Raw genomic sequence first — 15312 nt, 5'->3', positions numbered from 1 at the left:
GAATATTGTCCTAGCAGTTGATCATTGTGACAGAAATATTGTTATAAAACAATTCATCTTGTTGAGTCAGATTTGGGACTGCCAGAGCAAGAGTTGTGTTTAAACACTCACTGGGCATAAGGATTGTATTACCTGATGATTACTGAAATTCGTCACGAAAAGCCTGGTCCTAGCAACACATTTTTTTAAATAATGGATTTTCATTAATCCGGCCTCTATATCCACAAATAATATACACAGCCAAAAAAATACAAGAGCATTTAGACTCACATATCCTCTCAAGAAAGAGAAGAACATAGAACCAAAAAATTCAGCGAGTGTGAGTCGTCTAGTCGCCGCCACACCTAGTGCGTCGTCGTTGCGAATCTCCGCTGATGCCATCTTCCTCCGCTTCAGGTGAGTTGACGCCACACGTCACTAGTTTAGCCCACCTTCATCCGTCGCCGTCCAGCTAAAACTAGCCAACCAAACGCGAGCCAACAAGATCCACTTATGATACACCTCCGCTTCGCTAGATTCCTACGCCTCTACTGCCCCTAGGGCCACCGCCATCTTCGTGAACCTCCTCCCCTCCTGGATTCCCAGCTCATCGCCGCCCCTAGGGCCGTTGGCTCTACCGGAGACCTTTGCAACCTCCATCGAGGAAAACCTCTTCCACCCGATAAACAGGCATCTGCCGCCCCTAGGGCGGCCGCTGCCACCGGGATCCGCCTCCTCCTCACTGTGAACCTTGCACCGGCACTCAGGCCGCCGCTGTCTCGGACCAGCGCTGCCCCTAGGGCCTTAGCCGTCGCCGCCGGAGAAGTCTTCCACCCGGACTCCCACGCCGCTGCGAACGAGTCCACCTCTACCCAAACCTGCCGTTTCCCTGCTAAGGATACGCCGGCGATGCTTAGGCTGCCGTCGTCCTCCGCCGCCCGAAGAGATGCTGTCGTTGACACCTGCCAACCACCTCCACCGCTGACACCAGCTCGCACGGCCATACGTAGGCCCGACCACCTCCGGCCGCCACCGCAACGCCTCCGCCGCCCACCTTCTTGCCGCTTCCTGCACCGCCCCCGACGCCCCTTCGATACGGAGCCAGATCCCTGCTGAGGAAGCCCCACTGCCGCATTCCTCACAGCCGCTTGGCACGCTGGTGGCCTGCTCGGGCGGCGGCAAGGCCATCGAAGACGAGGGGTTGGGAGACGAGAGGTCCAGACGAGTGGTCGCTTCTATCGGTCTAAGCAACACATGAGGATATTCAAACTCTAGTCACAGAACAGTTTGGACTGCCTAATTGAGAAGACCAATTGAGCAATGTGGAGAGGAGACTTTTGGCAATCAACACCTGAAATTCGGAGGCCGGCCATGGGGAAAAAAATATGTAATTTGATGTAGTGGATCGATATCTATGTACTATCATCATACACACCCTTACCACTATGTTTGACGTACTCGTATTTTTCATCCTTTTTCCTTTCGAACTTGTCAATCTAATTTGGACCGGCTGATGCAATCAACACTGTAGCATTTACTCATACTGCGTTTTGTACCTTTGTTCACCTAATTTGGTGCACTGTTCTTGTTCCCTCCCGTTGTAAGTACTTCCCCTGTATTATACTCCCTCCGTTTCACAATGTATCTATCTAGATTCATTAACATCAATATAAATGTAGAAAATATTAGAATGTCATACATTGTGAAATGGAGGAAGTAAAAAAACTAACATAAACTATGATGTGATGTACGTTTTCTAGTATAATAAATCTGGATATGTTTCTACCATATTCATTGTATTAGAAAATATCACATCTTATCCTAAATTCGTTTATTTTGGAACGGAGGAAGTAAGTGACTATTGACGTTGATGCACATATATAAGCTCGGTATGTTTTACGTAGTTTTTTTGGAAATAAATTAAAGACTGGCGCTCAGGTAAAGATGTACATACTTCTATAAATACAAACATGCATGCACATCTCATTCTTATGAGTACCTTTAAAAACTATATCAGTATATCTTAGGATTCACGAAGTCATTACATGTGTCATTTTACATAGTTTCTGTTCTACATGAGTATAATGTTGTACAGTATCCTCACACTATGGCGCACGCCATCTCATAATTTGTTTTACAAGCTAAAACGTGATCAGTCAACAATGGCGCCGCAACTTGCTCAAATCATATCACCTGCAAACCAGCAAACAGTGAATTGTCTGCAGATGTATGATGTTCTAATGCAAGAGATTTTCAGAAACCATATTTTAAAGATGCAGTTAAATTAATCCTGGAGGAAGTCAACTGATGGAAATATATGCTTCAAATTTCCAACTTATGTGTAAATGACGCATCAAAATGCCCAATTCAGTGGGCATATATGCAGCTGGCCGCCACTGGTTTCGTCAATGTTAGAAGCTGGCCGTCCACGACATTTGCTGAATTTCGACGGTTCCGATGATGAATCACCCATTTCCTACTTGAGTTAGCATTGAAAAACTTGTGCAAACCGTAACCGTTATTCTAGCGCCGTTCTTGTTAGTAGCAGCAAAAAATTAGGCTGGCATGCATAATCCTCACAAGCCGTTATTATTCTTGAAAATGCTGTGAAGTCCTTTACTTGCATAACATTTGTTATTATCAAGTAGTAGCCTCTATTTTAAATAGTAGAAAATTTACTCATATGATTTTTATTAGTTTAATTTAATTCCTCCAAACAACAAATAGGTTTACTTTAAAGCAACTTTTTTATATTAAGGAAAAGGGACTACCTAGCTGTATGTTGACATATTTTAGAGCCATATATCACACGGAAATCTAATTGTTTTTTTAGTAAACTCCTATACTAACAAACACTGATGTGCCATGCTGTAGAAGTACATATAAATTTTCTATAGCTCCTATCTAGTTAAATCAATTGATTGAGATCAATAATGTTAATACTCCTCCTGTTTTCTAATGTATGCGCTGTTGACTTGTTGACCAACGTTTGATTATTTATCTTATTCAAAATTTTTATGTAAATATAAAAATAATTATATCATGCTTAAAGAACATTTGATAATAAATCAAGTCAAGCAAAATAAATGATTACATAATTTTTTTTAATAAGACGGATGGTCAAATGTATCTCAAAAGATCAACGGTGTCATGTATTACAAACGGAGGGAGTAGAAGTCTAATAGTTTAGTACGTGTAACCGTGCTCTTATATTAATCCTTAGAAATTGTACTTGAGGAGCTCTGCCAAGCTTTGGACAAACAAACTGTACTGTATACGCGATTAACGCATGCACGGCATGTCTGCACAATTACAACTTGCTCGGTTTTGTCAACACTGTCTTCATCATCATCGCAAGCAATCCTGCCTTCTTTACAGCTGCCTCGTCTATCCATGGCGCCATCGTCGTAAATCCCGTTTATAATCTCCAGTGATTGAGCTCCATCCATCCTCTGGTTGATGTCCTCTCTCCGGCTTCTCGAGAAGGGTCTTCAGTTAATCTCCAGGTTAGTGCTAATTACGTGTCAACTGGGGCAGTATTTGGTCCTTTTAACTTTAAGTTTGATTTAGGAGCTACCTTATGTTTTTCTCCACACCTCAAAGGCCCAAAATCATACAACCATGGGAATCACCAATAGTATGGTGGTAGAGTCGTAGGTGTACGAATCTATCTATCAGAGTTTAAAATCTTAATGTCTAAGAATATTACACACATGCATATGGACTTTCAATAAGACTTTAGTGAGATCAGTGATATGTCGCTGGTTTCCGTCTCTTAAAGTATATGTTAGGGGACACATTCACAAGGTGTGTGAGTATGGTGTTGCGTGTGTAGTGGTATGTGCATCTAGCTACCATGTAATATAAAAAAGAAAATCACACACCCCATGACACCAACTATGGTTAAATGGTAAGGAATGCAAAGGGAAATTAAAGGAGATAATTTTTGCCTCTGACTGTATCGTCTCAATCCAATTCTTCCTCGTTAACCACAAATTAATCTTATCGAGACGGATTGTACGGAAGTAGTGGATACATACTCTACAGAGATAGTACTGTTTGATATTGCGGCGGCCTTTTTGCTCGGAATATTGGAATATTGGGAATGTTGCATTCTCGCTTTGTCAAAAAAAAAAAAGGCACATAAGGTGCAGTAGCACATAACCTAGCTAGCTAGCACTGGTGGACAAACCCTTTTTAGTCCCGGTTCACAACCCCCTATAGTCCCGGTTATGCAACCGGAACTACGAATCCGGGACTAAAAATACCCATTTTTAGTCCCGGTTAAAATAACTGGGACTAAAGAAGGATCTTTACTCCCGGTTGGAGTTACTAACCGGGAGATCTAGTCCCGGTTAGAGTTAACAACCGGGGCTAATGTTCTTTTTTTTAATTTTTTTCCTTGCTGCTTCCATGATTTCGAGCCCCACAAATCATTCATATTATCCACAAATCATTCGAACACCACAGATCATTCACAAAATCCCCAAATACATCAAGCTGCATTTTCTATCTCCAAATACATCATAAATCATTCACAAAATCACAAAATCATCTCCACAAATTCATTCACACATTACACATCACACAGATCAGAAAAAGAAATCACATCGCACAGATCGGCTGCACAGATCAGAAAAAGAAATCCACATCGCACAGATCGGCCGCACACATCGCACAGATCAGGAAAAAACCACATCGCAGAGATCGGGTGCCGGCCGTCCGCCGCCTCGCTGGCCTCCCGCCCGGCCGCCTTGGGCTCCGCCGCCGCCTGGGGAGCGTCGCCGCCCGCCGCCCGCTGCCTCAACGGCCGGTGCCCGCCCGCTGCCGCCTCGGGCTCCGCCGCCCGCCCGGGGAGCGCCGCCGCCTCGCTGGCCGCCTGCTCGGCTGCCCGCCGCCGGCCTTGCCGGCTGCCCGCCTTGCCTACCTCACGGTCCACCGCCTCGGCCGCCTGCCCGGCCGCCCGCCGCTCCGCGCCCTCCCTACCGCCGTGCGCCACCCGGCCTCACGTGGTAGGAGGAGGAGGAGGAGGAAGAGAAGAGAAGGGAGAGGAATGGGAGAGGAGAAGGGATGGAGGAGGATAAGGATGGAGAAGGGATGGATGAGGCTGTTTAATTAATGAGAGGGGAGGGGAAAGAAAGGGGGAGAGACCGAGGCAGCCGGGTGGGGGCAGTGGCGCCAGCTCGGTTGATTTTTTTTTGTCCCGGTTGGTATAAACAACCGGGACTAAAGATCCATCTTTAGTCCCGGTTGTTTATACCAACCGGGACTAAAAAAGAATTGGGGTCTAACTCGGTCCAATAACTTTTTTTGAACCGGGACTAAAAATGATCTTTAGTCCCGGTTCCTATTCGAACCGGGACTATTATGGATTTTGGGCGACCGAGTAAAGATGGTTTCTCCACCAGTGTAGGTAGGAGGATGTTTTGATAAATTTTTGTTTTGTGAGTGGGTTAACAACCCCTAGCTTCCTTGTCAACAAACTAGCTAAATGCTTCGTGCATCGTAACGGAATTTGAAGTGAGAAGGGACTCATTAATTAAGTCATTAATTATACACCTTTTAAAAGGGGAGAATAGCTATTGTAGTCCCTAAAGTTTTCTTTGTATGATTAGTTTAGTCTCTAATCTTTTAAATAGTCCAAAGAAATCCTTAAACATTATCAAAAGGCCTAGAATAATCCTTGGTCCACCAAAACCGTCATATGGATATACCATGTCATCATTCATACAAAATCTATAATGAATTGTCCAGTTTACCTTTACGTATATCATAGAAAAATAAATGTAAGGGTGAACTAGACATAACCACAGGAAAAAATACTTTTCCTTTTTTTTCACCTTTTTGACGTATATTTTTGCTCTTACATGTACCATATTTTTTAAAAATTTTTTCTTTTGTTTTTTATTTTCCTATGATATATGTAAGGGTAAATTGAAGAAATCATATAGATTTTGCATAGGAGGGTGACATGGCATGTCCATGTGGTGAATTTGGTGGGACCAAGAACTATATCAGCCTATGTGATAAATTTAAAGGACTTGTTTGGACAATATAAAAGATTAAGGACTAAAATAACCCAAAATAACCCAGGAGTAAAACTTTAGGGACCATATTGGTTATTCTTCCATTTAAAAGCCCCAAACAAATTAGCTACTTCTGAGATAACTTTTTATATGGCAATTTGAAAGACGTGTGTTCGCATCACCTGGTTCCATCCGGAGTGTGCGCAGAAAACAGAGTGGTCCATTAGCACGTGATTAATTAAGTACTAGCTTTTTTTTCAAAAATGGATAAATATGATTTTTTTAAGCAACTTTCGTATAGAAACTTTTTGCAAAAAACGCACCATTTAGCAGTCTGAAAAGGGTGCGTGCAGAATACAATGGAGAGGGGTTGGGAACCCTGGGTTCCGAACAGACCCATATGCTACACCCTAACAAGGACTCCCCTATTAGAGCAAGTTTAATAGTATAGCCCACTACTAGCTCCAAATTATTTATAGCCAATGTAATAGCCAATTCATACAATAGTTGCTTACTATACTATCAATATCTAGTCCCACCTGTCATATACACATTACGTCTTGTAGTCAGTGCTGCAGCTAGCTACAGATATGTAGCCCGCTGCTCTTCTCTCTTTTCCTTTATCTCTTTAAAATATTTTTATAGCTGGCTAAGCCTGCTATTGTACCTGCTCTTAGGTAGAAGGTGGTGGTGGGCCATAGATTCACTACTCACCACCACCATTAAAATATTTTTGGCCTGGTCAGATTGTCGCCAAAATAAATCTTACCAAGTTTTGGTAATGCCAAAATTTTGGTAAGATGACAATATTGCCAAAATTTTGGCAGGATTTCTTATGTATTGACTAAATTTAGCAACAAATTAAACGTAGATATTTTTTTGATAATTTTACCAAAAAAGGTATAGTTGAAAATGACATCAGGCCCTTTAAAAGGGTATAAGATTATTTGATGATATAACTGTTATGCAATATTAATAAGGCTCTTCATGTAAGAAAATATTAATAAGGCTCATCAAGGTCTTAAAAAACTTATCCCTATTTAAAAACAATTATAACACTACTCTAGATCTGAAAATCCTAATTGTTTTAGTGAAAACAAGGGCCTGAATCTTAAAATTTAAAAAATCTAATTATTTTAACGAAAACAATGGTGAAATTCTAAAATTCAGTAAAGGTGAGGGCAAATCCTGAAAGAATAATTGAAACAACCACTCCTCGCTATACCCTGGAATTTCCTCTTCTAATCCTCCTATCTTGGGGAGAAAATGAACATTTAGCCACGTTCAAAACACGGTTTTGCTAGAATGCCATTCTCAAAACGTGATTCGATAAAATGCCTATATGAAGCACATGCTTACCGCAATATTGCCATTTTTGCCATTTTATTCATTTCCAAAATGATTTTAGCTCATCCACCCGATGATAAGACGGAAATGCCCTTGCTTCGCCACCGCATCTCGGCCGCCACCGTTTGACACAGTGAGGAGAGGTGGCGGCGTGGACGACTACTGGGAGAGGCAGTGTGCCGTTGTGTCCAGGCCGTCGGGGAGCCACGAGAGAAGCGACAGAGGAGTGTGAGTCGGTCGCCAGGGAGGCGCGCGGACAGCGTCTCGCCGACGGTGAGCGACGAGCGGGCCTCGCGGTTGCAGCCATGGAAGATGGTTCCCCCCTCCTCCCCCTTCACCCGCGCCATCACCACGACTTCCTCGACCACCTCGCCGCGCAGCACCGTCGCCACCGCCTCCTCCTCCACTTCGACCTACGCAGCCACATATGGTGTTCGTCGTCAAGGCAGCCGCGACCGCAGCTGCTGTGGAGGTCGCCGCCGTGAGGAATGGCAGGTGGATGAGGAGGTGAGGAGGCCTGCTCCGGAAGAGGAGGCGAAGCCCGTCGTCGTCATCAGTAGGTTGCCACTGGAGCAGGCGGCTGCGACTGCTGCTGCGGGGACGGGGGGCGGCGGCTAGTGCTTGGGGAGCAGCGGCGTCGGTGGCAGTATCGAGGATGCCACCGACGGATGAGGCTGGGGATTCCTCCTCCACGGTCATCGCCGTCATCGGTTGAAGGATTCCTCCTCCACGGTCATCAGCCGTTGTTGGAGGAGGCTGGGGATTCCCTCGGTCGTCGCCGTCACCATCGACGGAGGTGGCGAGGTTGAGGGAGGGGAAGATGTTGGAGGACCCGCCGGCCATCTCGTCGTCTGGCCTTTCCCAGACAGCACTGCTCCGGACGCCATCCATGGAGGAGGACGAGGAGGAAGACGGTGAGCTGCTTGTGGAGGACATGGAGATGGCCGGTGAGGACGAGCTCCTCTTTCTCAACGACGGCGCGGAGGACATGATGGTTAATTTTGTCTCATCACCCGGTGGAGGAGCAAAAATGATTTCGAAAATATACTGGCCAAAATGGCAAACTAACGATGAGCACGCGCTCTATATTGATATTTTAACGAAACACGTTTCGGGATGGCATTCCAGCGAAACCACGTGTTGAACGAGGCCAAATGTCCATTTTCTCCCTCTTGGAGGTCGTTGGGGAGTGGATGCTAATACTTTTTCTCTAGGCACGTAAAAAACTGTGATTTACACATTAAAAAAATAAAAATATAGATTAATATGATTTTTAAAAGTAATTTTTATATTTTTTTACAAAAAGTATACCACTATTTAATAATCTGATAGTTTAGGAAGTGTGCGGGTGGAAAATGAAGAGTCGGAGCTGGCAACTCGTAGCGCCAAACACACCCGAACGTCGTTTTCCTCTTCCATGGCGCTCGCGCCTGCAGACGGCTAGGGCTCGGCCTCGCGGTCGCGGATGCTGAGTGCGCTGCGCGCGCACCATGGCATCGCCGGACTTCCCGGTGAGGCCGGGAGGTGGCGAAGCCGCGGCAGAAGGCGAGGGGGAGAGGATGGCGGTGGCCCACTTGGCGGCGCGGACGGTTCGTTGGTTGGTGCGGGATTCGCTGCTCCCGATGCGGCGACGCCGCTACGCGGGGCGGCGGCGCAGCCCCGTCGCCCGATGTGGAGGCGCGTCTTGAGGAGACATAGCCGGGGAAGGTGAGAAGAAAGAAAGAGAAAAAGATGAGCGAAGAAGATGATGAGGAGAGGAGCTTATGGGTGGTGAGTGGTGACCCCATTGCCATGATGGACCAACCCTTCGATTTCAATTATTCTGAGAGTTTTTACTTGTTGAGCGACGGTGGGGGTAAAATTGAATTGATAATGATTTGTTTAGATGGTGAATCAGAATTTTTTTCTCTACAAAAATCAGGTGAAATTTCTGCTCTCTCATCACTTGTCCATCTTCGCAACTTCAAAATGCAAGATTGAATCTGGATGATATCAGGAACCCAAAAGGCAAAACAATGAAAGGGCAAGAAAAAAGAGCCAGATGATGTTGAGTTGAGTGCTAGAGCTAGTAGCAACTTCTTGCTCTTTAACAGCGTAACTTACTTTGTATTGTCCTCATGCAGAAGGCCTTCTTTACTAGCATAAACCAGGACACCGACATCAAGCTCCAGATTCAACTATGGACCCAACGGATATAACATTCCGATTGTTAGAAGAAATTACAGATGGATTCTCCGAGGAGCGAAAAATTGGTCAAGGTGCATATGGAACAGTTTATAAGGTAAGTTGAGGGCATCATTTGTTTATTGCGAATAACTTGACAAAGCACTGTATGGGTTGTAAAGAATAAGCATGCGCTACATGTTTGCACATACTTATATTACTATGATGAGCAATTAACCATGCCCCGCCTTTTATTGTCCATGATACTTAATTGTAGTATACTGTGACTACAAAGCAAATAAAGACATGCTTTACAATTTCATCCTTGTCAAATGTTTTCACCAGTAATGCTAAATCAAGCTGTATTAAGTACTGACAATAGATCCTTAACAGGGAGAGTTTAGAAATGGAAAAGAGATTGCAGTGAAGATGCTTCATAATGATACTCTAGGATTTGACGATAAGCAATTCGAGAATGAATTTCAGAACCTTATGAGGCTCGAGCATCCAAATATTGTACGGCTAGTTGCCTACTGCTATGAAACACAACATAAATACGCAGAGTACAAAGGAAGAATAGTTTTTGCTGCAATAATACATAGAGCGCTCTGCTTCGAGTATTTAACCGGTGGAAGCCTTGAGAATCATCTTTCAGGTACGATGTTTCTCCAGTTCTAGTATATTCCTTAGCACGCTAAGAAAAAAATAATCCTGGGTATTTAGATTATGTTTATTATTATGTTGATACCTCTTTTCTGTATCTTTGCAGACGAATTTCATGGTCTTGACTGGCCTACACGGTTCAAAATTATTAAAGGGACATGTGAGGGTTTAAAATATCTCCACGAGGGACTGAAGCCACCTATTTACCATTTGGATCTTAAACCGGGCAATATATTGCTGGACAAGAACATGGTGCCAAAACTTGCGGATTTTGGATTGTCCAAGCTCTTCACCGAAGAGAAAACAAGGGTCACACAAACTCCAATTGGGACAGTGTAAGCTCAATTACTTATTTGATTGAATCCTTTTCTAATAAGGATGCGCTTACATATGTGTCCATATGCAGCGGATACCTGCCGCCAGAATACATAGAGAAGAATGTACTCTCAAACAAGCTAGACATATTCAGCTTGGGTGTTGTAATGCTAAACGTAATTGCAGGACCTAGAGGGCGCTCTAGAAGTGCTGAAATGTCTTCCCAAGAATTTACTGATCTAGTAAGAAATGTTGTTTGTCTTTATCAGGATCAGTGATCATCTCTGAAAAACTACTCCTTTTGTATTGAATATTAATAGTTTAGCTTTACATTCTAATTTCGCAGGTACTAGGAAATTGGACAGTCAGGTTACAAGCAACATGGAATGGTTCCTCATTGGAAGCATATCGCCAACAGGTGAAGACGTGCACTGAAATAGCTCTGAAATGTGTGGAGATTGATAGACACAAAAGACCCAATATTTTGGATATCGTCAATAAGATTAATGAGACAGAAACTATGATTGGCAAGGTAATCAATATTGTTACTGGCATGTTTTTTTTTTAAAAAATAAACCTAGTGCGAAGCTCTTCATAAAGGCATAAAGTGGAATGATTTTACTTTGGTAAATGAAGCGGCGACATGTTCTTTATTTATTCTGTAAAATTCCTTATATATTAAAGAATGACTATTTTAATTCTCGAACAAGCAAAAGAATTGCGCGTCATTCCACTAAGAAGAGAAGAAAGTAACGGAGGAGAAAACCCCCTCGTCAGGAGCCAAATACAAACATAACAAATTTAAGAAACTGAAAAAACGTCCGCGACCAAAAGCAATACCACAAAGATGATCTAAGTGTCTAGGGTGATCGTCATTTTCAGAATGTTCTCCTTGTATGTTAGGGATTTCTAGGAATCAACATCCTTCTGTCTCACAACACTTCCGCTGTATTTTGGGATTGCATTTTGTTGACAATTATCCTTTTAGGGGATCAAAAATGTAAAATTAATTGCAGTTTCACAAAAAAGAAGTAAAATTAATTGAAGTTTTCTACATCAACCCTGTTTTTAATCATGTGAAGTAGGCTATTCAATAATTTAATATGTTTTATAATGGTCGAACCCTATTAATTATTGCTCTTTTATGTACCTGCAGTGTTGGGTATATAGTTTCATAGCTGCACATTACAATACATGTATTTCCACTTACTCAAAAAGGAACATGTATTTATATTTGAAAGACTTTTTAGCTGCATGTAAATCTTCTTTAATTGACTACATTGGCTATATCATTTAGTTGCCGATAAGCCATGGCTCAGAGGTCCGGTTCGTCAACGACCACCGCGAGAAGCAAACCTCATACAGCGACGAGTTTATCACCCTTGAGAGCAGGTTGGCCAGCCATTTGAACTTAAGTGACACCCAAGTAAACCAAGAAGCTTATCACCATAACGGTTCTTCTTTCAAAGAGAAAGAAGAGGACCGAGAGGTGCATCAGGTGAAATTTTATCTCTATATTCTGTTGGAATCATGCCAATTGCTTACTTTTGTTACATCGGTAAACCCTTTCACAAATATCTTATAATTTTGTCTACTTTGGTTGCTGTTTCATTTGATCAGATCATTCCAATGGAAAATCCTGACATTCCCATAGATGCGCATCCCACTGAGCCATGGTACGTGAAATTGTCATCTCTTTTTGTTTGAGGAGACAAACTACATGTTCTCATGGTGATAATTGAAACCAAGATTTTCTTGCATTTCTAAAAGCGATAAATTTATCATCCTTTACTTTACTTGCTATGATCCCATTTTATTTTAAAGCGTGAAAAGAAAATAGCCCCCTTCAAAAGCCTCATTAGTCATGACCTGGTGGCCAGCTTTACAATAATAAACTTTGTAAAAAATCTACATTTTTCTAAAATAAATTGTCCACTTGCTTTCAAGCTCCTTTTAGTGAAGATTAGGTATTATGAGTTTTTTCTAGACTTTTTACATGAAAAAAAGGGAGTCCTAGTTCTTCAGTACATTCTGATTTAACGATCATTGTGTTTTATGCTTGTCTCTTTCCTGCTGAAAATTCTTTACTTCATCTAGTGGTTAGGTTATACTATAATCATAGTCGTTACAGCCCACAAAATCAAGGTTAGATACTTCAGAATATGTATGTGATGAACACCTAATACATTTCTTTTCCTTTCATAGCATATGCAAAACAGCTGTTACCAGCTTTTACCATAATAAATTTCTTGTGTGCAGGATTTTGACAGGCAATATTTTTGGCTCAGTCGACATCCTGAACTGTGATACACAAGTAAGTGACCACTCCCAGTGGGCTGTATATACTATTTTTAGTGTTAATTTTTGGTACCTGTACATTAGGAAGTTCCAAAGATACAAATTAACACTAAACACATTTCCCATTTTAATACTTATCAATTTCTACTTTTAAATATGTCTCCCTGCATAAATTGATTTTCTTAAAACTGAACCCAGTTGTAACACAAATTTCAGAATAATTAGTTCCGAATTTACCATATGTATACCACCCAATGTAAATCGGATAACTACCACCGATGATATAATGAATATAAAAAGAACCACCTTCTCTTAATCTTAAAAATTAGTGGTAACATTGTAATGTTTGCCTATGCGAGTGAAATTCATTGTAAGTTTCTCCATGCTTATAATTAGCAAACTGAATGGTGTTGGATGTTCTGGGACTAAGGTTGGTCCACATATTTGTCCACAGGAAACAGTGAACCTGCTTCAAAGCTCATTTGGACCAAGAGGCATGCTTCCTGACCTGACTTAACTCACTGCTAGCCATAGACTTTACCCCTGGTGTAACAGCAAATGCTAACATATCAATCACTCCAAAACTGCAGCTAGCGCAGCCAAGTTGATTGCGCGGAAGCAATGGCTTGTGGTTGGATATCATGATGGTTTCATAAGAGTGTACACATACGAATCCCCTGTACAGCAAGTGAAGAGATTCAAAGCTCATTCATGGAACATCACCTGTTTGGACGTTCATCCAACTGAGCCTTATGTGCTGTCGGTCGGCTTGCTTGACCCAATTAAGATGTGGGACTGGAACAAGGGCTGGGAGTGCATTAGGATGTTTGACATGCAAGGTGTCCTAGCACATGGAATCAAATTTAACCCGCACGATTCATACAAATTTGCGGCTGCTTCCATGATGAATGTACAGGTGCAGTGAAGGCCTGAGGTTTTACCTCCTATCATTTTGATAGACAGAATTTTTGAATTAAAGTCTATAATATGGCAAATGCAGGTTTGGAATTTCCGTTCTTCCCGTCGTGAATTCACATTGTTTGGGCATGGATCTGCAGTGAGCTGTTTCGATTACTTCACTCGTGGAAATCAGCAATACATAATAACTGGTTCTTTGGACAAAACGGCTAGGGTAAGACATTTTAATTGCAAGAGTATTGTCATACCTCTTGATCATTTTTTGTGGAAATGCCGTTGTAATTATTTCATCTTGTTGAGTCAGATCTGGGACTGCAAGAGCAGGACTTGTGTTCAAATACTCATAGGGCATATGGATTGTGTTACCTGTGTTTGTTCCCATCCAGACCTGCCAATCCTACTTACAGGTTCTAATGATGAGACAGTTCGTCTGTGGAACTCAATTACCTTCAAGTAAGTTCCTAAGCTGCTACATTAACTGCGCCCATCCATAACTTCTAGGCTTGTGATGTGATCTTGCCAAATTTTCATGTGCAAAAGCGCCGGCTCGTCGAGGAGGATGTGCCGGTTCAAAAACTTTTCCTGTGTGAGAAGTTTCAGAAATGATATTGTTTTTCATAATTTTCTAGGCTTGAGGGTGTACTGGACTTTGAACTTGGAAAAGTCGGCGCTATAGTTTGTTTGAAGGGTTCAAAACGGTGAGTGATAAAAAGGACCCTGCTATTCATCTTGAGGTTGAGCATGTTACTGCTTCGCTGCATCTTCTGCAAGTCTAAATTAAAAGAAGTTTTCCCTGCAAAAAAAAAGAAAGAAAGATAAGCTTGACTGCAAACATGAATTTTAGTAATATGTTGACATCTCAGAATGTGGTCTTCATTCTTTGTTGATATTCCAGACGTTCTTTCTCTCCATTGCGAAACCTGCGTAATGCAAACAATCTACTGATGCAGGGTTGTGATAGGTCATCAGGCTGGACTAGTAATTACTGAAATTCGTAATGAACAACCTGGTCCCAGCAACAGGTAAGGATGTTCAAACTGTTGGTGCCAAGGCAAGCTGGATTGGATGCAGATAATATGGCACATTGACACTAAACTTAACTTTAGGGAATATATCTTTCAGAAGACCAATTGAACAGTGTGGAGAGGAGACATAAATAGCCAAGTCCTGTAATTGGGATGGCAATGGGGAAAAAAATGTAATATGATGTAGAGTAGTTGATATCTATGTAGTCTCAACCTGCACAAGCTTACTACTGTTTTTACTTGTGTTTTTAGTTTTATAAGTCTTTTTTCCTTCCAAACTTTTCATTAATTTGGACAGGTTGACACAATGCAAGCAACACTATAGCATTTGCTTCACTGTTGCCTAGTTCCCCCTTTACTTCAGAATTCAATCCATGCTAGAGCAAGGATAATGGTAGAGTTCACTTCCTACTATTAGCCCATTTTAAAACCAACATATATAATGGATTAGCTATAAGGTTGGCTATAATTTTCTTATCTTGTCTCTATCTCTCACCTATACATTTAGTATATTTACCTAGGAGCTTGTGTTAAGATAGTTTTTGCATGAGAGCCAACATCCTTGATTTTTTGTTATC

The 15312-nt window shown here is 42.1% G+C and overlaps 1 protein-coding gene across 5 annotated transcripts; it reads left to right on the top strand.

The window, feature by feature from the left end:
* Window positions 1-8769: 8769 nt before the first annotated feature.
* LOC4350061 (uncharacterized) lies at window positions 8770-15070 on the top strand. Of its 5 annotated transcripts, none has more exons than XM_015760981.3 (16): window positions 8770-9059; window positions 9476-9633; window positions 9909-10170; window positions 10285-10513; window positions 10585-10735; window positions 10840-11025; window positions 11791-11991; window positions 12114-12169; window positions 12753-12807; window positions 13246-13285; window positions 13382-13707; window positions 13792-13923; window positions 14014-14162; window positions 14339-14407; window positions 14660-14731; window positions 14816-15070. In XM_015760981.3, exons 2-16 carry the CDS (start codon window positions 9532-9534, stop codon window positions 14841-14843), a joined length of 2058 nt encoding a protein of 685 aa, XP_015616467.1. In that variant the 5' UTR covers window positions 8770-9059; window positions 9476-9531; the 3' UTR covers window positions 14844-15070. The 5 variants fall into 5 exon arrangements, with proteins under 5 accessions (XP_015616467.1, XP_015616465.1, XP_015616462.1 ...); XM_015760979.3 differs by having other exon boundaries at window positions 8770-9122; XM_015760976.3 differs by having other exon boundaries at window positions 8770-9122; window positions 9274-9633.
* The last annotated feature ends 242 nt before the right edge of the window (window positions 15071-15312 follow it).

The sequence above is a fragment of the Oryza sativa genome, chromosome 11, assembly GCF_034140825.1.
Source record: "Oryza sativa Japonica Group chromosome 11, ASM3414082v1".
Taxonomy (NCBI): Eukaryota; Viridiplantae; Streptophyta; class Magnoliopsida; order Poales; family Poaceae; genus Oryza; species Oryza sativa.
This window is presented reverse-complemented; position numbering and strand designations above follow the sequence as displayed.